This window comes from Trachypithecus francoisi, unplaced genomic scaffold (genome assembly GCF_009764315.1).
Source record: "Trachypithecus francoisi isolate TF-2019V2 unplaced genomic scaffold, Tfra_2.0 Lachesis_group17, whole genome shotgun sequence".
Lineage (NCBI taxonomy): Eukaryota > Metazoa > Chordata > Mammalia > Primates > Cercopithecidae > Trachypithecus > Trachypithecus francoisi.
Window position 1 is genome coordinate 71722657 of NW_022681462.1, and position 25924 is coordinate 71748580.

Consider the following 25924-nt stretch of genomic DNA (forward strand, 5'->3'; position numbering starts at 1 on the left):
ACAACCAGAAGGTCACTGTATGACTTCCAACAGTTAAAATGCAGGTATAATTATTCAATCAACAACTGCTCCTCTCCAACTGGTCTCAGGCCAAGTTCCCTGAGTTTCCTGTTTTTATTTCCCAGATAATTTGAAACTGGTTTCTGCCTTTTGGTAACCTTTTTTATTTTCCTGGTACCAGTTATCAAGACATCAAAACAATGACTTAAAACATGTTTCTAAGGACAATTCTTCCCAAAATTTGTATCTATAACAAAAAAGTTTTAAACATTGATTTAACTGTCAATGGAAATAAAAGTATACTACTTACAAAAATATGTCACTTTGTCTACACTTTCTTTCCCAATGACATTGCTAGAATTTAAAATGAAACACATGTACTTACATTTTAAAGTCACTTTATATATCTACGTTTACAGATATACATATACATACACACGAATATGTGTATGTGCGTGTGCTTATGTATATATACTCCAAAAAAGAAAAGATAAAGAATATTGTCAATTTGTGTCTTTACAAACAGAGTGTGATAAGATTTAAAGTTGCATAACGGTCTTACTACCTTATAAACAAGTACCTTTGATGGTACTTGGGAAGCTAAAGGAAAAATCAGCTGGGACCTTGATGATAATGAGATCCCTGACCCACCCGGAAGGTGAGGTTAAATGTGTTTTCCTTTGGTCAAGGGAAGGGAATTCCAGATCCTGTGCTCATGTCAGGAAAAACCTTTGTGGGGACCAGGACTTAGTTTTTCTAAACTTGATAAGCAGTGTTAACTGGATTCCCCTAAAATAAACTTTTTACACAATTTATATGAGCTAAAGCAATACATTCACAAGCATAGTATCACTTTCAGATGTAACTAGCCTAAGAAAACTAGAATCTATCATGAGTAAGTTTAATGAAGCAGCTGAGTAACTTAAAATTTAGGAATCTGTATACAAGAAAGTCCTGAAGCAAAGAAGGCATGGTCCTTGCAATACAGAATGCTTGGTTTCAGGATAAATAAGAATCAGAGTTTGAGAGGTTTCCTTTGTTTTTTTGGGGGAGGGGGGTCAAATATTAGCATAGTTATACTAATAAGACTTAATCAAGTTTAAAACACTAAGTCCTGGCCCCCACAAAGGCTCTTCCTGACATGAGCAAAGGATCTGGAATTCCCTTCCCTTGACCAGAGGAAAACACATTTAACCTCACCTTCCGGGTGGGTCAGGGACCTCATTATCATCAAGGTCCCAGCTGATTTTTCCTTTAGCTTCCCAAGCGCCATCTAAGGTCATATATTCTACTATCAATGAGTATATTAACAGCCGTTTGGAAAGGCCAACAGCTTTCCCCAAAATCCTTTCCCTTACACTTCATAAACCTTATAAAATGTACACAACCTACCCATTTCCATCCTCCCTCCAATGGAACAATTACAGTGGTGATCATTTGTAACAACTGTCTTATTAGTTTAACTCTGCTATATAATAGTCTTATAGTAAACAGCAATTATATTTTTGGAGAACATATAATTTAATTTTTAGTGTATCTGATTCTGTGAATTAATGATTATTTCTACTACAGTCAATAACATATTAGGAAATACTTTGAAATAATGGCATTTAATGCCATATAGGATATCAATTTAATTGCCAAAAAAAATCCATAGACATAAAGTTTTAGATATATTTGTAAAGTTTAGCAAAGACCAAATGGGTAAACCTATGTAAAGGATCAACTCTATTAAAAGCAAATGATTTTTTTGGCATCTGAGTCCCAGGATTTGTTTTGTCTCTTATCATGTGGTCCTGTATAATATGAAGTATTTCATTTTTAACATTTACTTGAGAAAAAAAAATTTAATTGCATAATGAAACCATACCATTAACATTTGAAGCAAAGCAATGTATAAGATACGCTTTTCTAAAAAACAATGAATGAAATAATGGAAATCAAAATTAGGTCCAGTGACTACTTGAAGACACGATGTTCTCTGAAATCAGCACAACAAATCCATTTCTCTGTGCAGCGAAGTCGATTCACACAAACATTCTATAACTTTTCTACTCAAACTGTGGTGAAAATGGGCAGTAACAGCTTCTCCTGGGGCTTGCTGGAAATGCAGATTTCCCTAGCCCTAGTCTAGTCCTAGTTAAGCAAGCTCTCTGTGTGACCATCAAGCTCTCACAAGTTTGAGAAACCTAGGAGACACCCTCAGTGCATGATGCCCAGGCTTCCCATGGACCTTCAGCTCCGTATGGGAATGTGGGTAGGGGCAGAGCTGGGAGCCTCTATCTTCCCTGTACTTATGCAATGGCAGCAGGCTTCTTGCTACAGCTGAAAAGTGTCTCCATGAAGTGGTTCTAGTGGCAGGAACGTTAAGAGGAAATTCTGGTGCACTATCTCAAAGGCGGCATGAATGCTAATACTCCCAGCTCCACTAGATCACATTCACTTGTGTGTTTTGTGTGAGCATTTTACCCCACGCACATTAAAAAAAAACCAAAATGCTTTTGAGAAAAAAAAGTTATATAAATAAAAATATGGTATAGTATTTCTTTCTAAATACTAAAGATTTGTTTACTGACAAACATTACAGATGACATAAGATTTACAACATTTTATTAGGCCACACACAGCACAGGGTTGTACTATAGCCTCTAGACCAACGACAAGGTAACAATCGAGAAAAAAATTTAGCACGTACACTTTACTTGTGTAAAGAAAAAAAATTGTGAAATAAGTGAAATGTAAAAAACTAAAAATGGAATAAGAAACTCATGATATTACCATTTCCTTAGGTAGCACTGAAATAGTAAATTTAGAGTACAGGATAATTAAGTTAATGATCTGAGGCAACTGTTATCTAGGCTTTTAAAAACGAAAAGAAAAAAAGGCTATAAAACAGAAGTCTTTGTGTAAAAATTAGTTTCATTTCAGAGAACATAGCCATACTATATAAAATCAAAATATAAAATCAAAAAAACAAAGCAGGCTCCCATAGTGTATCGAAAATGCATTGCAATTTAGGTCCTTTAGAAAACAGTCCTCAGGTAAAAGCAAAGTCAATTTGCACTGGTGAATCTGAGGAGTAGTGGCACATGGAATGTGCTCAATACGTTCTTTTTGAATGAATACATGAATAAATGCATGAATGAATCAACAATTAAAGCAGCTCTAAAACGAAAGCGGCAGCCTCAGAAGGTACTTTTGAGAACGCTGAGTACCTTCTGGACTGAAAGAGTCTATGACTATAATCCTGTTTCTTGACCTCTCTATCCAATTACTTAATCATTTCAGTGCTTCTACTCTAAACTAGCTCTAATCCCAGGTGTGGATCTGACCAGCTCTACTATAGTCAAATACTTTTAAAGGCTTTTTTGAACAAGGGAGTACAAATTAGTCAACCAATCAATGAACAATTAATTAAAATAATATATTCCATTTTATACATCTGAATATCATGGGCGCTGGCAATTGTGTTTTAGACTTTCACTTGGCTAACAGTAGCAGTCCTCAGAGGAGTCACTTCCTGCACCAGCTTCACTGCACGGCGTCCTTTTATCTCACTCTTGGTGTGTTAACACTGCCAGTCACTTTTTTCCTCCATTATGCATATTACTGTCACATTAATCTTCCTGAAAAAGGTCATACTCCTCACATCATTTATTACTCAAAAGTCATTAGACACCACAATCTCCCTCAGAGGGTGACTCATAAATCCTTATCTCCAGCTCAGATCTCTCCGAGTTCCAGACCTGTAACCCTCATCCTCCCCTTTATTCTCCATAGATACCTCAAATATAACCAAACAAATCGAGTATCTACCTCATGCAACCTCCCACAAAGCTGCTCTCCTTGTATTTCACATTCTAATAAATGACACCACAATATATCCTCATCATCATCTTCCCAAAATCTATCCTGACCACCTCCTCTCCAGCATTCATCTTGATAATCATCCTCCCCAAATCTGGAAGTCTTCCCTTTCTTCATCCCCTAAAGTCAATCAGCCACTGAAGCCCACTGACTCCACCTCCTTAATATCTTCCTATCTGTATCTGTCTGTCTGTCCTCTCTTTTCTATCCAAGGCTGCTCTTAAACTCTCCTTCCCTTCTGTTGAGCCAATCAACAAATTTCTCAGAGTTGGACTCAATTCCTAGTTCCTTCACAAAACCTTCCTTGATTTATCCATCTTATGAATGCGGCACAGTTCTTATTTGTCCACTCAATATAAAACAATGATGTATAGTATAACATGCCAATTTTTGATTGCCCATTTTTTTCTCTATAGTTAGAGAAAATAATTCACAACAGCCAAAAAGGATAAACCATTCAGCAGTCTCCAAACGTCTTCAGTTAAAACAAAGGAGAATTATCTAAAGCCCTAAGTGTCTTCCTCCTTTTGCAAAATGTTCATTGTGCAAGCAGGACTAGGTTCCACATATTCTACATCAGTCTAACCAATGTGATGTGTGATGCAGCAATTATGAAAACACATTTTATGGATAACACAGACACCCCTTCAGCCAGTTTCTGCTTGGTGATAGATCACTGCAAAGTAGGTTATTTTTACTTTTCTATACAAACTCCCAATGAGGTTATACCTTTTTGTGGAGAGATCCGGCTTTTCTCATGGATATCTCTTTGTAATTATACACTACAGAGTATGTATGTATGAATTCTACTTAATGAGTTACTGAATTACATTTAAAAATTCCTTGTGACTAATAGGTCTATGTGGATGTCAAATATAATTTGCCCAAAACAAAACTCTTGAGTCCTTCCTAAATCTGCTCCTCCCAATAGTAAAGGGCACTACAATTTGCTTCAACTCCACATCTAAGAGTACTCTTTGATTTCTCTTTCCCTCAACATCCGTATCAACAACTTCTGCTAATTCTATTTCCAATGATACCTCGAATCCACTATTTCTCTTCATCTCCAACTCTCAGGTATGAGTCCCCATTGTCTCTTACATGAACTACTGAAAGAACTCCTACCAGCCAGCTCTGTTCATACTCTTGCATCTCCCTACCCCAACCAGTCTCCTTTTCCACCATATTCATCTTTTAAAAGACAAATCACGTCAAACCTTGGCTCACAGTCCTTTAATGGCTTTCCTGTGTACTCATCACAAAATCCATACACCTCACCATCATCTACAAGGGCTCACGTGGTCTGGCCTTCCCTTCTTCCCTCCCTCCATTCTGGTCGCACTGTTTCTTCTTGCTAGTCCTTCAACACACCAAGCTTGTTCTCTCCTTACAGCTTTTGCAGTTGCTGTTCCATCCATATGGAATTCTCTCTCCTCAGGTCATTATAAGGCAAACTCCTTTGGGCATTGAGATTTCAGTTTGAACTGCCCTTCCTTCATAGAATATGCCCCCGACACCCCTGAATAAACGAAATTTCCAAGTAATTCTCTATCACAGCATACTGGTTATTGTTTTCCAAAGCTTTTATCATACCATATGCTATTTTCTTGTTTATTTATGTATTTATTGCCTGTGTGACCATCAGGTTCTCTCAAGTTTGAGAAACCCAGGAGACACCCTTAGTGCATGACTCCCAGGGTCTCCATGGACCTTCAGCCCTGTATAAAAATGTGGGTGGGCACAGAGCTGGGAGCCTCTGTCTTCCCTGTACTTAGGGGATGGCAGCAGGTTTCTTGCTACAGCTGAAAGTGTCTCCATGCTACAGTTCCGGTGGCAGGACTTCAGTCAAAGTCCCCCTTTGGAATTAAGCTCCATGAGAGCTGTATCCTCAGCAACTGTAACAGTGCCGCATATGTATCTGGCATTTCATAAATACTTGCTGGATGAAATGAACACATGAATGATTTCCAGTGTGTTTTATATTCTTAACCGAATGTGGCCTGGTTTCATATTTCTGATTAGTTCTTGAATTATGATCACTGAATTACAATAATTTTTTAAAAAGCTATGTACCTAACTTGGAATTATAGGCAAACTTAAAAGTTCAACTTATTCACTGCATCATGGAAACCTTTGGTACTGACATTACTTATGATCACTGAGCCCAGAGAGACCCCTAGAACACCCCTGTGGCAGCTGCAGAGGCTGGCACTGCTTTTACTACTGCATCAAACTGATGTGCCCATGGTGCACTAATTTCACTTTTGTGGTGCTCAGTCTAACATATACCAAATCACTGATGAATAGGCAGTAAGGCACAGAAGTATAAACTTTGTTAAGATCAAGGTGGGATGACTTGCAGGTCATTCCCTTTATCAGACTTCTTCCTTAGAAAATACAGATCACTCTGACAAACTCTTCTGCACAAAGCCATGGCTGACTGCTACCCAGTATCCTTTTTCCTTTATATTTTTGACAAACTGATTTTATGGCGATATGTTCCAAGTATTTTAGAAAACTGAGTAAAATCCAGGACCAACTCCTTTTAAACAAACATAAGTAATACACAGGAACTTTTTCAATACCCAGAAATTTCCAGTATTCTCCATAAGTCTATAATATTGAAATGCCCTGCAATAACTTCCACACGTTTTAAAAAATGTTATAGCAACATTCCAAATTCATTTTCAGCATAACCACCAAAAACACAGAAATGGAGACCCATGTTTTCTCATTATGCTCTGCCAAGAATACAATTCTTCTTGCCCTATGCCCACCACTGCACACCTTAATACTATAAACTACTCAAAGAACAGTCCCCAAAATGAGGCTTTAACTAGACTATTCACCTTCCTGTAAGAGATTCGGGAGCAAGTCTAAATTCACCAGGTCATCCATCATCATCATTGCATCTTACCCCCTCTTGGCTTTGCAAAATCACCCATGCCCTGCACAAGCCTCCCTCCCAAATCCCATTCTGTGCCTTCTAGAGCTTATCAACAAAATCCTTTCTGCCCTTATTCTTCCCTCTGGATGTTCCCTTCACCTTCTTACGTAAACTGAAACCTAGGTAGTATCTGACTACTCTTTTTCCCTTGAAGTCTTCTCAAATGGGAATGGCTTTATCTCTCACATTCCATAAATCCTGGCAGGGGCACAGGTATCCTCTTTGTTCTCACTGCTACTTTCTGATCATTCTTCCTTTTCCCCTTTAAAAAATAAAACTTTGTCCACTTGAAGCATATGCAATTAGATATCACCAGCCACACAGAGGTGTGGCATTTACCTGCAAAACTTCTGGCTCCATATCTCTTCCCTGCTACTATTCCTTGGCATCTTCATCATTGGTAGAGGCACTTCATCCTGACTCACCTACCTGACCTCCCACCCCTAGTGATGTTCTTCACCCCTCTTCAATCAACTACATCATCCATGGTAACTTCTAATCCTCATTACAACCAATAATAACTTTGTCTTCAAGTATTCATTTCTACTTACTTCCTTAGCTATCTCACTCCAGTAATTCTTCAATCCCACTAGAACCTCCCCACTACTCTCCATATTACTGACTCCTTGATTATGTCTCCTTCTCAGTATAGGTTACATGGTCAATCACCATAAAGCTCTCTTATATAATTCTCAATCCCCATGACTCCCTCTCTCTCTTTCTATCAGAATGGTCAGGAAAATACCCAACCTGCTACCTCTCTTACCTACACTGCACACCTACATCAGAACTAGAGAAAATCACACAACTGTGCTGGCTGGCCTCTCTTCAAAAGCATAACCACTAACCTCGAGTAAGCTGTCAGCACCAGCAGGTAACCCTACTACATTTCCCCAGTTAATTCATTTGTCCTTTCCTTTAAAGATATCTGTTTACATTTTCCTCTTTCTCTTTGATTTTCCACACTCTTTCTTCCATCTCAATGTCAGATGATGACCTTGTTTTATACTCCCCTGAGAAACAGAAACAATTTTATTCTCCTTATTCCTCAAAGTCTTTGCTCCTGCAATGGCCCTTCTTACATTATTGGCTTTTCCTTCTTACTAGATCATTCTGGTCTTCATCCAAACATGCTGTAGTATCTCCTGTATTTTCTTAAGCTCTTCTTGACCCTACATTCCCCTAAAACAATTACCCCTATTTTCATTACCATTTTATTACGAGACTCCTCAAGTCTTCCTACGTCTATAACTTGCACTATCATTCTACTATTTCAGGTTAGAAACCCTAGAATCTAACCTGTGTAATTTTCATTTTGTGTAATTTTCATCCTTCCCCTTCCTGCTAGCAGACACCGTAGGTTCTTCCATCAAAATGGTGCATATATCCATCTCTTCTTTGCTGTTTTCCTGCTGCCACTCTAGTCCAGTTTCTTGTGGTAACACATCTAAACAGCTGAAAAGCTCTCCAATGAGCCTCTTGACTGCCATTATTTCCCTCTGCTAATTCATTTTGCATTCCACCACAACCAAAGTCTGCCTGATGTTGACTTCATCATCTTCTTTCTGATTCTGTCTGTTCATAAACCCACAATGATCTCTGATTGCTCATATTACCTGGCTTAAGCTTGTTGCAGAATGTTTAAGACATTTCATAATCTAGTCCTATCCTGCCTCGAACCTTTATTTCCTATTGTCCACCAACATAAAACTCTGCTCTTTCAGACCAGTTTCCTTAGTGTGTTCCATGTAAGTCATGCAGATTCCCACTTCCACATTTTCTTCTTTCGTCTATGTTGACCTCACTCCTGAAATCCATCATCATCACTATTCTAAACTCTTTAGACTCTACCCTCCATGATACCTTATCATGCAATTCAAAATCATAGTTTCTTGGCACTGAGGTCCTATAGCATTCCAAGTCTCTGTCACTATTAATGACGTGAATATTTATTAAGTATGATTTTATCACTAATTCTTTCATATACAATATATACCTGAATATAAGTACACTTTTTCCTTCAAAATTCCTTCTCAGAAAAGGGAAATCCCCTAATCCTGATTTCTCACAAGATCTTACATACTGCCTGGTGCTTTATTTTGAATAACAAAGCACTGTTTGTAGAAGATACATTAACCTTAAATGACCTCAACTAATTCCACATTTGGATAACATAGAAGCCATCTGAAATAGTAAGTTGGAAAATAACAGGTAAAGAAATTCAATCAGATACAGTAATTATTCCTGTGGGAATGATCTCAAAATTGGAAATGCTGGATCTCACAAACACCCTTTTTAGAATCACTTTAAAAAATCAATAAAGTTAATCTCCACATTGCAAAGATCATAAATACACGCCTAACTAATTGCGAATGCAACTGTCCTAATTTTATGTGAAGAGATACTGGGTTTTGGGACAAAACTTCCTGTGATAGCATCATCCTTAGATTCAAAATCTGCTGCATCTCAAACAACTTAGGTGGCAGTGAAGAGGGCATGTTCAGGAGCAGGGCATTAAATGACCTGGAAGGGGGCCTGAGTAGAGATAATGATAGCAATGGTGAGGCATTCACCATTCAGGACAGTTTCCTAAAAATGTAAGAATGGCAAAAAGTAATAATTCTAAATTGCTGTATGACTTTACATGAGTTTAAATGTGTATGCACAGTTAAATTATTAACTATGTAAACGGACATGTGACCACATCATCTATATCCCTAAATGTTTACATACTGAAGTTGGCAAAATACTCTTTTATGGCAGGCAATGGGTGTGGGGAGCAAAGGGCAACTGAACAACAGAAATGAGTTAGGTAACCAATGGTATTGTTTAAGTCATGATGTGACAGGAAAAATACTTGGTGTGGTTAGTACTAGCACTGATACTCATCAAATGCGTGGAAGCTCAGTTTCCCAATGTTCAAGTTCAAGGACTGGACTAAATGTTCTCTAGGATCCTCTGCAATTCGCAAATGTTATTTCTATTGTTTTCTATTCTATTCTTTTCTAATGACTCAGGAGCACTGGTAAATACAAAGAGAAATGTTATTTTGTAGGCTACTGCAAATTTCTTCTTCCTTACCATTTATTATAACTTGGAAACTAAGTATATTTCCAAAACTTCAGTCCTGCTTTACTGCCCTTATAAGCTTGATTTTTTGGACTTTAAGAATCCTTGGTATTAGATTACCAAGCATTCCATCTTACAATGACATCATTTTAGAGATAGGAGGTATATTTAAGAATGTCTCTTTCAGCATCTTTTTCCCTCAAGAAGAAACTAGGGGCTACGAGAGTTTAATGCTGCTCAGCGGCAGAACTGAGACCCAAACCCAGGCTTTACTCCTTCTGAATTCTGGCTATGAGCCATGCCACCAAGCTCTGGGTACTCCACAGGAGATTACTGTGGTGATGAGTCATATTTTCAATTTCTTGAAGTTTTTTCTCAGTTGTATGTATGAATGTACAAAAGTTATGGGCCATATCAGTATAATTTTCTTGTTACTTGAATGCAATTTCTGACTTTTCTCCAGAGGTGAAGTGCCTAATGATCCCTCCACGCCCTATGTGATTCCTGCCCTCCAGTAAAACCAACCTAAGCCTTCAATCATCACTGCATAACTCTCCCATTTCTGCTAAAGAGATAACTCTTTCAAGCCAGATGAGCCACATTTCTAATTAGCAGACTCTCCTCATGGAGCGTCATCCTACAGTAAATCAAACAGAATGGACCTGGAGACAACAGATGCTGATCTCAAGCACACCACTTGTGAAATCATCCATTATGCACAGGTGGCCTAGGAGGGCTGACACAGAGGGCCCCACTCACACCACTACAGCACCGCCATTCCATAGCGTCTTGGAAACACACACATCACATCAGCACCTGGTAAACTTTATGCATCTTAGTTGGGATTAGACAGACTACCACTCTCTGTAAACTTCTCTTTGCCTTTTCAAGCTCAAATACTATTACTACTCAGAGTTACATAATGGTAAGGCTTACGACCGGATGGTTAACAAAAATTAATGCTTACCTTCAATTCTCTTTAAAGCTGAAAGGCACATATCCTGACTTGGAAATTCAAAGGGATTGCTGCAGGTTCGAATGGTGTTACATTCACATTTCCCATTGATTATATTGCAGCCAGCAATAAGGTTTTCATTGCATGGTTTAAAACCAAGCAGTTGGTCATCAGTCCAGTTCTCATCTGTAAAACAATTAACAACCAGATAATGTGTGTTTGCAGCTTCATTCAAAGGCCTGTTTGAGGGCAAAAATGCACTGGGATGTCAAGATTAACATTCAATTTTGACAAATCAATTTGTGAAAAGCAGTCTGGCTGAAACTTTACAAATGAATGAAACCCAATCTCTTCGTAATAACTGAGAAAACTGAAATAATAGCCATACACGTAGGCATTAAATAGCTATATGCACAAAGGTTTGAAACAAAAAAACACTACTTCTCTTATGTGTTATTACAACAACAATTGAGATGCCTTTAAAAATGTTTAATATCGGCCGGGCACGGTGGCTCAAGCCTGTAATCCCAGCACTTTGGGAGGCCGAGACGGGCGGATCACGAGGTCAGGAGATCGAGACCATCCTGGTTAACACGGTGAAACCCCGTCTCTACTAAAAATACAAAAACTAGCCGGGCGAGGTGGCGGGCGCCTGTAGTCCCAGCTACTCGGGAGGCTGAGGCAGGAGAATGGCGTAAACCTGGGAGGCGGAGCTTGCAGTGAGCTGAGATCTGGCCACTGCACTCCAGTCCGGGCGACAGAGCGAGACTCCGCCTCAAAAAAAAAAAAAAAAAAAAAAAAAAAAATGTTTAATATCAAATAAAGATTCCTGGGTTTTTTCATGTTCAATACAAGAGTCACATTTGTCAATCTACAAAATTATTTTTTAAAAAGTTCTGTTTTGGCCAGGCACAGTGGCTCATGCCTGTAATCCCAACATTTTCAGAGACCAAGGCGGGGGGATTACTTGAGCCCAGAAATTCATGACCAGCCTGGGCAACACAGTGAGACCCAGTCTCTACAAAAATAAAAAAAAACTAGCTGGGCATGGTGGTGCATGCCTGTGGTCCCAGCACTCAGGAGTTTGAGGTGAGAGGATCACTTGCCCAGGAGGTTGATCACCCCACTGCATTCCAGCCAGGGAAACTGAGTGAGACACTCTTTAAAAAGCTGATTTTTTACTCTATTGGTAGGGACCGACTTCAGATTTAAAACAGCTCTTCAACTTACTACATTAAGGCAGCTAATAATCAACATCAAAAATCAGACACCACCAAGAGTTACAGTGGAGGGGATCCCCTCTAATGCATTTGGGGACAGACTGGTAGTATCCATCACTGCCAATCCAAAGTCAGAAACAACAACAAAACTAAAGGCCTGCAGCTCAGTGACAGGCTGAGGTAACTGAATACTGAGGCTGAGACCAAATCAGGTTCTGATCAGGGAATGGAGCAGACCACAATAAAGTACATTTTAAAAACAGCTATCATGGCTCAGCTCCAAAAAAATGCAATGAATATGACAGAATCATATGCAGGCTCAATTCTTAATATTCCTCATAGTTGAAACATCTCTTATAAGAAATTAGACTATCTTTCTATGAATCCTTGGGCCATTACATGGGTTTTTCCCACACTTAACATTATCTTTAACAGATACTTTACCCACGTGAAATGGGTACTGCCTGTTACATAGTAAACATGTTTCTGATAAGCATATCTGAAGAGAATTTTTTAAAGTACTTGAATTTCAGAAACCTTAAACCTCTTGCTCAAACTAAGGCAGGTATAAATGCCATCTTAAGAATCTGTTTTTGGCTGAGATTGGTGGCTCATGCCTGTAATCCCTGCATTTTGGGAAGCCGAGGCGGGCAGATCACCTGAGAACAGCCTGGCCAACATGATGAAACCCCATCTCCATTAAAAATACAAAAATTAGCTGGATGTGGTGGTGCGCGCCTGTGGTCCCTGCTACTCAGCAGGCTGAAGCAGGAGAGTTGTTTGAAACAGAGAAGCGGAGGTTGTAGCGAGCCAAGATCGCGCCACTGCACTCCAGCCTGGGCAACAAAGTGAAACTCCATCTCAAAAAAAAAAAAAAAAAAAAAAAAAGTACAAACGAATGACTCTGATTTTTATAGGGTTAGCTTTTATTGCTGGCATCACTGCTCAGCACATAAGTGAGACAAAAGTGTGCTCTCCCGGACTGAAATAAATAATTTTCTCATCAAGAGGTCTTTACAAGAATGTCATTTACTACATAAAGAGCTTCAGGGCGGTCCTTTGAAAAGGGAGAATAGAAAATCTCTGTGTTTTGATTTCAGGAGATCAGGCTCACTTATTTGATCAAAGCCTCAGCTTTTAGTAAAATGATTATCTTTCGGATGTGAAGTTTATACCAACACACAATTTATGTTTTAAAATTTGTTCTCCTATTTAGCCTATATTTGGTCCTAGACAGAGAGAGAGAGAGAGGGAGAGACAGAGAGACAGACAGAGAGAGAGGAGGGGAGAGAGAGAGAAGCAATACACACACACACACACATATAACATATACACACAAAGGTACATTCCTATCTTCAAGACAACAATGAAATTAGTAAAGTACTCTGAAAGGAAAATCAGAAAAAGAATACCATATTGAAAAAATTCAACATAGAAAAGAAGGTGATATTTGTCTTCAGTTATAATAAAATGTGCATCCAAGTGATTGCTTATCTGTTGAACTGTTAACATGCCAGTAATACTAGCATTTTACTATAGTTCAGTCAGATTTGCCATGGAGGAATTTTTGTAACTACATATGCAAATTTCTAACTGAAAGACAGTTTAGCCCTAGGAATTAAAAGAACTTGTAAGAAATTCAAGTAACATTTGAGCTACTGAAAAACTCTATCTGTCCTCCTTTCCTTCATAGTTTTAAGAGGAAACCTTTATTACTGTTCTTATAAATACGTGCAGTTACTGAGTTGATTCTACTGCAGAATTTTTTCCACAGTAAACATCCCTTCCCACCATTCTAATTGGAACTCCCTGAAGACACCACTCTCCTGAACTACCACAATGTCTTCTAACCTGGCTCCCTGCCACTATTCTCTTGTCACTCCACCTCACTCCCCACAATGTCCCCAGATCCATCTTCCTCAAAAAACAAACCTGCCCAGTAATTATCTTTTGGCAACAAGAAAATGTCCCAGCTTCTTACTGCTGAATATCAGCTTCTTCATGGCATGGCTTGTAGCTACTTCGGCAGACTCGTCTTTCACCAGTCCCTCTCACATCCTAATGCTCTAGGCACACTGAGGCTCTCACCACAAACCTGCAGGAACTGCTCCCATGCTTTACTTGGGAGTGTCGTCCACCCAGAATACCTCCTTCCCTTCTTCCTCTGATATCTCCTGCTCATCCTTCAAAACCTAGCTCAGATGTTACCTCTTTCAAGAAGCCTTCTCCACCTGCCCCAGGAGAACAAGGTGCTCCATCCTCTGTGCTCCCACAAACATCTGCACAGACCTGTTTGTCCCCTACCATAGTGGTTTTATGTAAACCATAATTCCCCAGTAGACAAAGAAGCCTCACATATGTATATATATACACATATGTATATATATGTATTATACATATGTATGTATATACACAGACACATACATGTCACTGGTATGGTCAATGCAGTTGTATCTTTTTTTAACAAAAAAGTGCCTAATTAAAAAATGATTAAAAAATATATACACACACACACACATACACAAAACATCACAAGGAAAACTATGCTTCAAGATATAATAAAGAACCTGTTTAAACAATACAAATCCTGTTTTAAAAGCTTACTATTACAGCACTGTATGAGGCACATATTTCAAAGAAATGCTTGGAATACTGGGCGCATTTCTCACTGGGCATCACCTATCATTACTCTCCTCCTCCACCGTTCAGCTCTAAGACTTCAACCTCTTATTATCTGGCTGGCATCAACAGTCCTTCCAAGCAGCCCATCTCACAGCCAGCTGGTTTTCACTGCCAGATGCTTTTCTCTGCCACCCCACAGGAAGACCATTTCCCCCAAATCTGGAATCAGAACTAAAAGGCCTTTGATGAGGCCGCTGGCCCCTTCCTGTTTTCTGCTGCTTTCTCAGCAGAAGTTTCCGGGCAGCAGCAGCAGACTCACCTGAAGATGCCCAGGTGAAGGTGACCATCCCTCTCAGAAACACTGCTGCCACTATGTCCAGACAGGAAGCATCTCTGACTCTAAAGCTAACAACATCTGAGACACTTTTATTTTCTTTTTTTTGAGAGTAAACTCCTTCAATTTTCTGCCTGTTCCTAATCAATACTTTGGTTTTCTTCATGGGAAATGGTTTCCCTAGCAACCCCTGCTTCATAGGATCAAGTACAACATGCTACTGAGACAAATGCTTTTCTGGTATTACAGAACATTACATTTTAAAATAATTTAACAAAATCAACAAGGACTGAAAGCAAAAATGTAATGAGCTTTGATTATAGAAATCAAATCTGAGCCCAAGAGTTCTGTTAACAGCATTTGGCAAATTATGTTTTAAAATCTCTCTTTTCCTAAGTAAATCCACATACACAGCACAAGAATTAAGGTTCTCATTCTCTAACACAGTTCCTGGTTTCTCCTTGGACTGATCAGGAAAAAAAAAAAAGTTAAAAACAGAGGTACTGGTCTTTAACAACACGAAGTAGGTTTTTTCCTGGTACCCTAAACGTGACAAGATGTAGTCTTCTCACCTGAAATGTCAAGACAACTGAGGTACCTCTGCAAATGTATTTTTAAGTTTATAATTTCTGCAAGATACCAAATTAGGATATTAGATAGGTTACTTTTTCTAAGTATGGAAACCTACTAATTTCATAAATATATTCAAATTCATATATGTTCAAATATATCTAATATTGAGTACTACAGTGAAGTGCCAGGTATATTAAACTGCTAAACCAACACTTCCACTTGGATGTTCAAAAGATATCTTGAAATATATTGCTTTTTCTCATGACAAGCTCTGTACTTCAGTATGCAGATGAATTACTTTATATGTATTTCCCATTTCATCCCACAGAACATTAATTAAGGTGTAATTGAGGGCTGAAATGTAATAAACTTAATAATTTGTATTGCTTTGATCAAGGGCATTCAAGGAAACTATTATTTTATTATTTTGTTCAATTACTTATCTTTTTGCTTTACTGAAAGTACACAGTGAATACAATAACTGACTAGCACAATTTGGTGCCACAACCTCTATTCATACTAAAGTATCAGGAGTTTTATGTACCATTTTTTTTTTTCACCATTAGTGCAAAACGGAAAAAGAAAAAAAAGCAAATAAAATGTTAATATTATGATGGAAATAGTTTTGACCTGATGTACCACCCGAAAAGAGCTTGGGGCTTCTCAGGGGTCTGTAGCCCACACTTTGAGAACTGCTGTTCTAAAGAGCACGTCCTGCAGGTACACCTGGGCCAAGGAGTAACAAAGAATGCTGGGTAAGTCTTCTAGCAGTTACCGTGGAACCATAAAAATGAATGTTTCTTTAATGTGATTTAGCTAATATGTAACTGGTAAATAGGAAAATGGTGTCAGTATAATATAGATGTTCTGCTGGCTCTCATGTGATTTTTTTCCCAGCACATTAATGTTCCAAAAAAAATCAAAAGTGGGCCAGGCGCGGCGGCTCACGCCTGTAATCCCAGCACTTTGGGAGACTAAGATAAAGGCAGATGACTTCACCCCAGGAGTTCGAGACCAGTCTGGGCAACATGACAAAACCCTGTCTCTACAAAAGACACAAAAATTAGCCGGGTGTGGTGGTGCATGCCTGTAATTCCAGCTACTTGGGAGGCTGAGGCATGAGAACTGCTTGAACCTGGGAGGTAGAGGTTGCAGTGAGCCAAGATCGCACCACTGCACTTGAGCCTGGGCGACAGAGCAAGACTCTGTCAAAAATAAAAATAAATAAAAATAAATATCAGGAGCAAGTTTTCTCACAGTTAAAAGTCTTACCAGTATATGGAAGACCTGAAGAAAAGACTGAAAATTTTGCTTAAATTCTTTTCTTTAGTGCAAGAAATGACTGCTCTGGTGGTTAAAATGTCCTCTATATTAAACTATCTGGGGAAACTGCAAGTAGAAATGAGAAGGCTGGAGACACTTGCCCCTGTAGTTAAAAAAAAAAAAAAGAAAAGAAAAGAAAAACCACAATGATGAAGAAACTACTGGATGTTATGTTTAATTCTGATAACACTGTTCTACATGCAAAGTAAACATCTTCAACATCCCATGCCCTGAAAGGAGGCAGAATGAGCTTCGGAGTATGGAGGACTGCAAAGGACGGGCTACCAGTGAGCCAGGTGCAAATAAATGCTAGGGGCAGCTTACCTGGGCCAGTATTCTTATTGTTTGCATTATCCTCTATGCACACAGTTGCATAGGTCTTAAGTGACCTTCCCCAACACTATTTTTCCCCAACAGCTCTCTTATTTTTAGTGTAATGAATGATTTTGCAGAATATGAGTAGGTTTTTTCATTTGCTTTACAAGAGTGAACAACATATGTTGCCAAGGCAGAAAACACCTGTACTTCCAATAGCTACATTCAGTCTTGTCCTGGACTTAGTCTTTCTCCTCTAAGAATATCTTTCAATATTCTCGGTGATGCCTAAAATTCTGTCCTTCTACATTTGACATGAAAGATTTTCAATGCAAAGGCTAATTGGAGAGAAGTTCCCATCCTGAGGGCAGGGAAGTGGGCACTGAGAAGGATATGAAGGATGAGGCCTCTTACAAGATGTATGGAGGCATAACCAACACCAGATTTGTGAAGCAGCAGCTCCAGGGGATACAGATCCCCTGTGCTAAGGAGCTACAGGAACCAGCTGTGGCAACACCAGCTTTGAGTGGTACTGGATTCAACCTCTATGCCCTTCAACATATCTTTCCATCTGCTTGCTGGTGTCTGAAATTCCACTAACATGGAAAAAAACATTTCAGGTATGAGTGCACTTACTGGACAAAATATTGTGTGTTCATATGAAATTTCTGCCATCCTGAAGGTGGAAGGCATTTGTATACTCAGATTCTTACCATTTCCACCTAGTATCTGTTTAGGTTAATAGAGTCTACTCCAAACCAAGAGATGGCTGCACCCCATTATATGGCAATCCACTCACCAGAAATATGCTATAGCAGATATTAAAAAGCAAGAAACAAATTCACAGTACACACTCAGAAACTCACAGTAATGGAATTCTGTTGGCAGAAGAGAAGCTTCTGGGAATATATATCAAATTAATTCTCCAGCTGTTCACATATCCCTGTGGCTACAGGAAGATGCAAATAGCTAATACTGGCATCTCTTTTCATGCCAGCCTAGAAACTCCAGTGTAATGTAAAATTGCTGCTCTTAACTCCCCCAGCTCCTGGCTGGCTGTTATCAGGCATTCAGTTCTGCTCGAGGAGGAATCGAATACAGACTGCTTTCATTCTCTCTGCTTCAAGCTTAAGGCCTATGTACCCAAAGCTGGTGCTTCCTTCTCCTTCTCTTCCTTGTTCTGTAATCAGTGCAAAGCAGGAAGGGCAAATTTATGGTTATCAGTAGAAATGATTCATGTTACAAAAATGTATTTTACAGACATTTCTACAAAGTGAAACAATTTTAAGCATATGTAACTATAAACCAGAGTGGACAAAGCCTGAGTCATTCAAACAATGGAATACTAAAGTGTGGACACAATTATTTGTTGAAGACTAACTCTTAAACTGATGCAAACATCTAAATGTATAACAAACAAGAACACTGATTTGTATTATGTCCAAGTGAGGAATTCACTGAAAAACAAGCAGCACTGATCCAATACACTAAATCAACTTACAGTAAAATATTTGTTAGTAAGCATATGTCCCTTTGCTACACTTTTCATCATACACCTCAGCAATACAACTAACAGAGAAGCACCAGTTTCATGTTTCGTGAAACAAGAAATAAGGACGGGAGAAACTGGGGCTACAGGACACAACTCTCCTACTTCACAGTTCTGCCTAACCTAGGAGCCATCTTAAACTGTATATGGAGAAACAGCCCAGTGGGGGATGGTGTAATGGAGAGGGCCCTGGCCCAGGAGACCACAACCTGCGTTCTGTCACTCATTCACAGCAGGACCCTGAACAAGGCATTTATCTCTCTAAGCTCCAATTTTTTAATTACAAAAAGGATGTGAAATGGATAATTCATGAGGCCCCTTTAGACTTTATCCTGATGTTTGATTCTAGCATCTTTATTGAAATTGTACAATGCTAAGAATTTATTGGGAACAGTGCCAGAGAATAACATGCCTATGGTAGTCATAACTTAAATTTAAAATAATGTTCCATTATCAGACCAATTTGACTTCATTTTGAAAACAAAGTCACTATGCAGAGTAAGGCAAGCCAAAGGTCTTTTAATGTAATGAATATCACTTTCCAGGACCTTTCCAGTATCTTCATTCTTAGAGGATTCACTAGCTGAGGTCTCAGTGAATCTCCTCATTTAATAAAACAGGATTGGCTATGAACTGACAATTGTTGAAGCACTCTGTCATGACGCAACTGTCCCTACTTCTGTATGTATTTGGAAGTCTCTATAATAAAAAGATTTTTTAATGTGAGGGGTTCATAGGAAACGTACCAAATACTTAAAAATGAAGAACAATGGAAGCACCATATGTCAACATTGATGGGGACACAGTTAAGGCAGTGTTTAAAGGGAAATTTCACGGGGCATAAGGTAGGTGAAAAAAAAAAGAATGAACTAAACATCCAACTTGAAAAAAGAGCAACAGAGCAAGTTCAAAGAATCAAGGACGGAGGAAATAATATATCTACAGAGAAAATAAAAGCAACAAAAACAGTTAACAAAATTAAAAAACGGGTACTTGGGAAAGATTATTAAGACATCTTATAAATGGCTTTTGATGAGTAGTCTCACACAGCATGTTAACTCATCCAGATACTTTGACATATATTTTTTCAATCACTTTCTCTTTTGAGGTTTTACCAGGAAGTTACTCAAAGTTAGACACTGAATGGCTCCATTTCTGAAATTTTTTAAATAACCAAGGTAGGTATTAACGCACATTTACATGTTTTCCTAGCTGCAGTTAGTCTGACTGCGCTCTGTGGCACAGAACTTCATTCTCTTATATTCCCTCTGCTTTAAGAGTAAAATCCAACAGTTTCCAAGGAAAATCTCAGGTCTTCTCCCCTGGTTCATGTTTGTGCTGTGCTAGATCAGCCTTCTATTCAGGCACAGGCCATGATTAAGCAATGCAGCTGTCTCCGAATTTGAATGTCCAGTAAAAAGATGTAACTGCGTGTTTATCCAGCTTCAAAGGATATCAATTTTCAGTTATCAAACACACTCTGACTTAAAAATTAATAAACCTTGGTTGAGGAAAAAAGTATTTAGGAGAAATGTCTAATTATTCCCTATTTGATCTCTTCATCAGGATACTCTAAAAAAAGGCATCCTTGGATTAAGCCAGGTCATTAGCTGTCTCTTACATACCTGGTTCGGAGTGTTTTATCCTCCTACGGAGGTGCTTTAAAGTAAATAACACCCAGCAAGGGGTATTAAGGGAACAGCTCAATCAAACTTCTTAAGGCTATGCAGTTGCAAAGCAATGGTCTACAAAATGAAGTCCAACGTGCAGTCATTTGAGTCCCTGGCATGGAACAACGCAAAGCTAGTTTAGACTTGATCCCAACAAACTTCGTCAACCTCATCCCTGCCATGCCTCCCTCTTCCTCCAGTAAGAGTGACTATGAATTGCATTATTGTTCCATGTTGTTTCATGACATTCATGGCTGTTCTCTCTGCCTAGAAAGTTACTTCTCTTCATCTGCACTGGAAACTCTTCCTCAGTGGTGAATACTTTCTTTAGATTTCCCCACTCTATAGGGACTGAAGTAAGTATGATTTCCAATGTAGGACTTCTACTGCATATCTATTAAAATTACTTCACTTACAGCAGCACAATGAAATTGTTCATCTAATCTCCTTTACCAGAAGTGGGTTCTTTGAAACTAAGGATCTACTTTTTACTCTTCATCACTGAACTATACGGCTTAGCAAATAGTAGCTTAGCAAAATAAATACCTGCAGAAGGAATAAATAGGGATAGGGAGGACGAGCACACGAATTTAAACAAAGCAATGTGAATCTTTCAGCGGCAAACTTTTTCTGGAAAGTAACTTTGTTGGCAGAGGAAGAAAAGTCAATTATTTAGAAATAACAGAAAAACATCTTGGGATCTCAGTCTTCCTACTTGTGAAATATTAATATTAATTCAAGTTTTCTTTTAACCTCAATACTATATTAAGCAACACTTCCACAAATCAGTATTTATGACATGTCGAATGAGTGAATGAATATGCCTCAACCATGTCAGATAAATAATAACTTAAATAATAAACTTTTAATCTCCCTTTCTGCCACTTCTGTATATTATGACAATAATTAGATAATGTGACACACGTTAATGCTTCTTGCCAGAATGTGACTTGAGGACATGAATAATGCACAGTACCATTTTATAAATATTAATGGATGCTCTAACCTAAAATCTGTTAGTCAAATCACCAAGAGTAAACCAGAAGACTGGGTATGGGAATTGCACACATCCAAAAGTGTGAATAACTAGAGTGAAAAGAAATGTGACCAGACCTTCTAACAATTAAATATGGTGCTCTGAAAATAAGTACTTTGAAGGATATACATTTTTCATTATACTAGGTGAAGAGGTAGCACAGATAATAAAGCACATTTCACCCTCTGAGACTAATCTTCTGATAACAGCTAACACTCACTGAGCACTTTCTATGTGCCAGAGACTGGAATAAGCACTCTCCAGGGATTAATCAGTTTTACTGAGGAGAGAAGCTAAGTAACCTAGGTCTGAATCCCATATAGGCTGTCACCCAGCAGGGGACATGAGGAGGTGAAGAAACAGGAAAGTGAGGTAGTCAAAGGCTAGGCAAAATTTCAAGTTCATGTCAATCTAGAAGACCTGAGCATCAGGGAAAAGAAAGGCAGGAACACCACTAATTCTCCCATCTCACTCTGGTGAGGTCCATCTCCAGTAATATGGCCTGGAGACCCCTGCTGATGGTCCTTTAACCACAAGGACAAGCAGAGGCCCCTCTATGACACCTTGCAGCCAAGACAAACAGAGTTGCAGAAGCACCTTTGGAGCCATCAGAACAGAAAATCCACCAATAGAAACATTATCTCAACTAATCTATCATCCAGGAAAACAGGTTCTTTGCTAAGACCTTCATATACAGCAATACTCCTGAAAAGCAAATAATAGTTTTTAAAAGGTGTAATGATCTGGAAGTAGCAATAAGGAATCTTTTCAGGATAATAACTTTGTGAAATCAGCAAGCAATCATTTTTGCAAGGGATATTTTTACAAATCAATTTCAGCACTGTTGTGCACCTTACCTTAAAAATTTATCTGAAGTCTTCAAAATAAACCAAGTGGAAGATAAATGAAAGAGTGATATAAATTCCAACAATTATATTACTGATCCTTGCCATTAACTCTAATACTGGTCTACAAAGAAATATCTTCCCTAAATATCTTGCCTAAAAACCCAAACTTTTGATTTTTTTTTTTTTTTTGGTGAAACAAGATTATGTTTGGTCTTATTTATTCCTACTGCACACTCCAAGAATTTGGTCGTCCCAGCAACAAAACTAAATTTGCCAGCAATATTCAATGAACGTTGCTTCATATGTACGTCATACCATTTCCTAGTTGCCCAGTTTCATCTTAAGTGAAAGTCTGGCGTGTATGTCAGAACCTTTTTTTCTTAAAACATCATGAAGATCCACATGGTTAGTGTATGTTTAGGTGGACAGTAGTGCTATAAACTAGAAATGAGAATCAGAGAGACAATTGTGGTCTATTAAGAAACCTCGCAGGGACTGATCCACTGATTTTAAAGGCATTAAGTCCTTGAAATCCATTTTAAAACTCTCCAGAAAGAAGCAAATATAAATTAGGGGACAATGAAAAGCAGGACTCTTGCCTTAGGCCATATCCAGAAATGAATATGAATACCTTGGGTGGACTATGATTTACACAGCAGCGATCTGATCCCTAATATTTATGGGAAATAAACCAGACAACTATAACAAGAACACAGAAACATTAAAAAATCTTAAGAACATGTTTGAAAAACATATTTACACATTTCTTACAAAACTGGAGTTTCCTTTGTGTAGCATCTTACCTCTATACCTAACAGACACTCAGCTCTATGTCACTGGGTCCTCACTTTGGAGGTCCCAGAGATGACAGCACAAACCGTATCTATGAATCTATGATGGCACTCTCCTGACCACAGGGTCAAGTCTGACCCCTCACACTGATAAATTAGGCCTGTGCCTAGCCCTAGCTGACCTGCCAGTTACCTCCCACTGTGCAGACAGCTGCTCTTCCCCTCCCTGGCTACTGCAGCCTCAAGGCTTTGGCACTTGTGTTCCGTGTGTCTGGAACATCCTACTCCAGGTGTGTGCATGGTTCACTCCAGCACACCTTCAGGTCTTCAATCAAACTCAACTTCCAGCAAGACTTTGCCAGACCATTAAAACTGCAAACCAGACACTACTGTGGCCGCCTCTGTCCCCTTTCTCAGCTTTACTGCTCTCCGTAGCACTTCTCTCCTCTTATACGCCATATGTTTTCCTTACTAATTTGGCTGATTCTATCAGAAAGCTCCGGTTGGTAGGAATTTTTGTCTTGTTCACGGCTGTATCTTCTGCACCTGGAAGAAGGCTCAGCACATAGTAGGGCCTCCATAAATATTTACTCAATCAGCTGAATCCCTGAGTATGCTATGCATGTTCACTCCAATGGGCCTTTACGGATCCCATTGCTCTGCTTAGGAATAGTTTTATTTCCTCCTGTCTACCTAGAAAGGTGCTACTACCGTACTGTGCCCAGCTTAAATATCTTTTCTTCAAAGAAGTCTGACTTTCAATTTTTTCCCACCCATCCCTCTCTCTTTCCAGCACACCCACCCCCAGCACTTCCCTTATCCTAAGGCATTGCTGAGCTTCTTGGGAGCAAACTGCTTCTCTCATTTCTACACTCACTCTGTGCTGAACACACAGCAAGCCCCAATATCCACTTGCTGAAGTAAATGAATGGTAAACCTGAGTAAGTGACTGCTCTATGAGGTAACTAATATGATTCTCTACTAACAATACTGCATGGAAAAAAAGCAGCAGCTTTAAAAATGTTCTGTAGGTATCAAAGTTTCAGGTTTGTTTATTCACTACTTATGCATTCATATTTAAAATCTTTTGGGAATGGCTGAGATGCAAATAAATAAACTTTATAGTAATTCAGGCCTTCTAACGACTAGGAAGCAGGTAACTTTCAGGTATTTTAAAACATAGCAGTGTCAAAGTTAAGGAAAAATTTTTTACAGATTTCTACATTTCAAATTAGAACACACATAGGTATAAACACACACATGTAAAAATAACTTGCTTCCAAAAGAAATGTAAATAAAACAGGTATGCATCACTCAGTCCTTTTCCCACATGCTACAGCAATATATATTCCCATATGCAGTTAAGTAGGTGGATTTTTCAAGATCATGATTCTGTCATGTCATTCGATTTAAAGTTGGCGTTTAGAGTGGAAGAGAAGTCTCAAAAAAACTATCCAAATGACAAAGCTCACAATTTGTGGAAATATCTCTAATTACTATTTTATTAGCTTCAATACCCATTTCAAGAACTAACAGCTTTTAGGATATAAAAAAAAATACCAAACGCAGATAATTCCCAAAGGCTGCTTTGATCAAATCCATATCCTATGTAACGAACAATAATGATCACCAAGTTTCAAAGGATTAGAATATACAGAGATGCACAGCTTTAAACTTATATGTATGTGATTGTTCTTTCCATTGTTAATTCCATTGTTTTGAACTTCCAATTTATGGAAGACTCTCAAGGCAGACCAGAAGATGCACCCCTTAAGCCGGCAGACACAGGCCGATGTAGCTGCAACACTGCCTGCAGCATCACAATGGGGCTCACCTGGTGTCTTTCTTATCAACCGGGTGGAGGAAAGGGGTGCTGCACAACTGGGCTGGTAGGCCCAACAAATCAGTGCCATAATCATGACATTTCTACTTAGCACCAGGGCCACTATTCCTAGGACTTCATATAATGTCCTGTGAGAAGAGAGGAAAGGACATTACCACCCTTGCTTCAGACAGGATGTGTGGCATGGCTGTGGAGCACTAATTATCATTCAAGACTACCCTGGGCACAGAAGTTAATTTACTCAGCACAGAGAGATTCCAGCTGCACAGGAAACACAAGCCCTTCAGGTATGGCAGCAGTTAGGATCGCTCTCCACTTAAAACAGGTGTTTCAGAAACAGACTTTGCCTATAGTTCCTATTCCTTTCCCATGAGCATGGAATTTAATTTTAAACATCCCCAACGAAAAGCTGGCTTGCCAACACGCGCAGCTGGGAAACAGCATGACCTACTAGTGGTTCCACAAGGGTTTGCTGAGGCGGTTCCAGGCCCTGGTTCTGCATCCTGATTCTGCCAAAGGCTTTAATTGGGAGGAAGCTGAGGATACAAAGTTCCCTAATCCTGGAGAGGAGCAAGGAGCTGCTGGGCATATCATCACCCTGAGGCTCGTCCTCAGGTTTTTCTGAAACCTCTTCGAGGGAGGTAACAGACCCAAGCGTGGTCCAGGTGGGTTCACCAATGACAGAAAACAGAAAGGGACAGGTGAGTAACAGTTGGCCTCACACTTGCATGTGGACCCACCCCTTTCACTAACCCCAGTGACTCTATTTTTGCCAAGGCTGAGCATGTTAAAAAGCACTGGGGTTTCCAAACGGGGTGTGCTTTACTCTAAAATAAAAATGGCACAGAAGGTGTTTTTTGAGACGAAGTCTCACTCTATCATACAGGCTGGAGTGCAGTGGCACAATCTAGGCTCACTGCAACCTCTGCCTCCTGGGTTCAGGCAATTCTCCCGCCTCAGCC

At 39.1% G+C, this 25924-nt stretch overlaps 1 protein-coding gene across 4 annotated transcripts in view; it reads right to left on the reverse strand.

Moving 5' to 3' along the window:
- The window catches only part of CRIM1 (cysteine rich transmembrane BMP regulator 1), a 197108-nt gene that overhangs the window by 144759 nt on the left and 26425 nt on the right, over positions 1-25924 (reverse strand). For 3 of the 4 annotated variants that reach the window (XM_033176052.1, XM_033176055.1, XM_033176054.1), the window contains exon 2: positions 10851-11024. The exons of the other annotated variant lie outside the window; for it this stretch is intronic. In XM_033176052.1, the coding sequence (XP_033031943.1) occupies positions 10851-11024 (174 nt within the window). The remainder of the gene's footprint in view (positions 1-10850; positions 11025-25924) is intronic. 4 annotated transcript variants of the gene reach the window in all.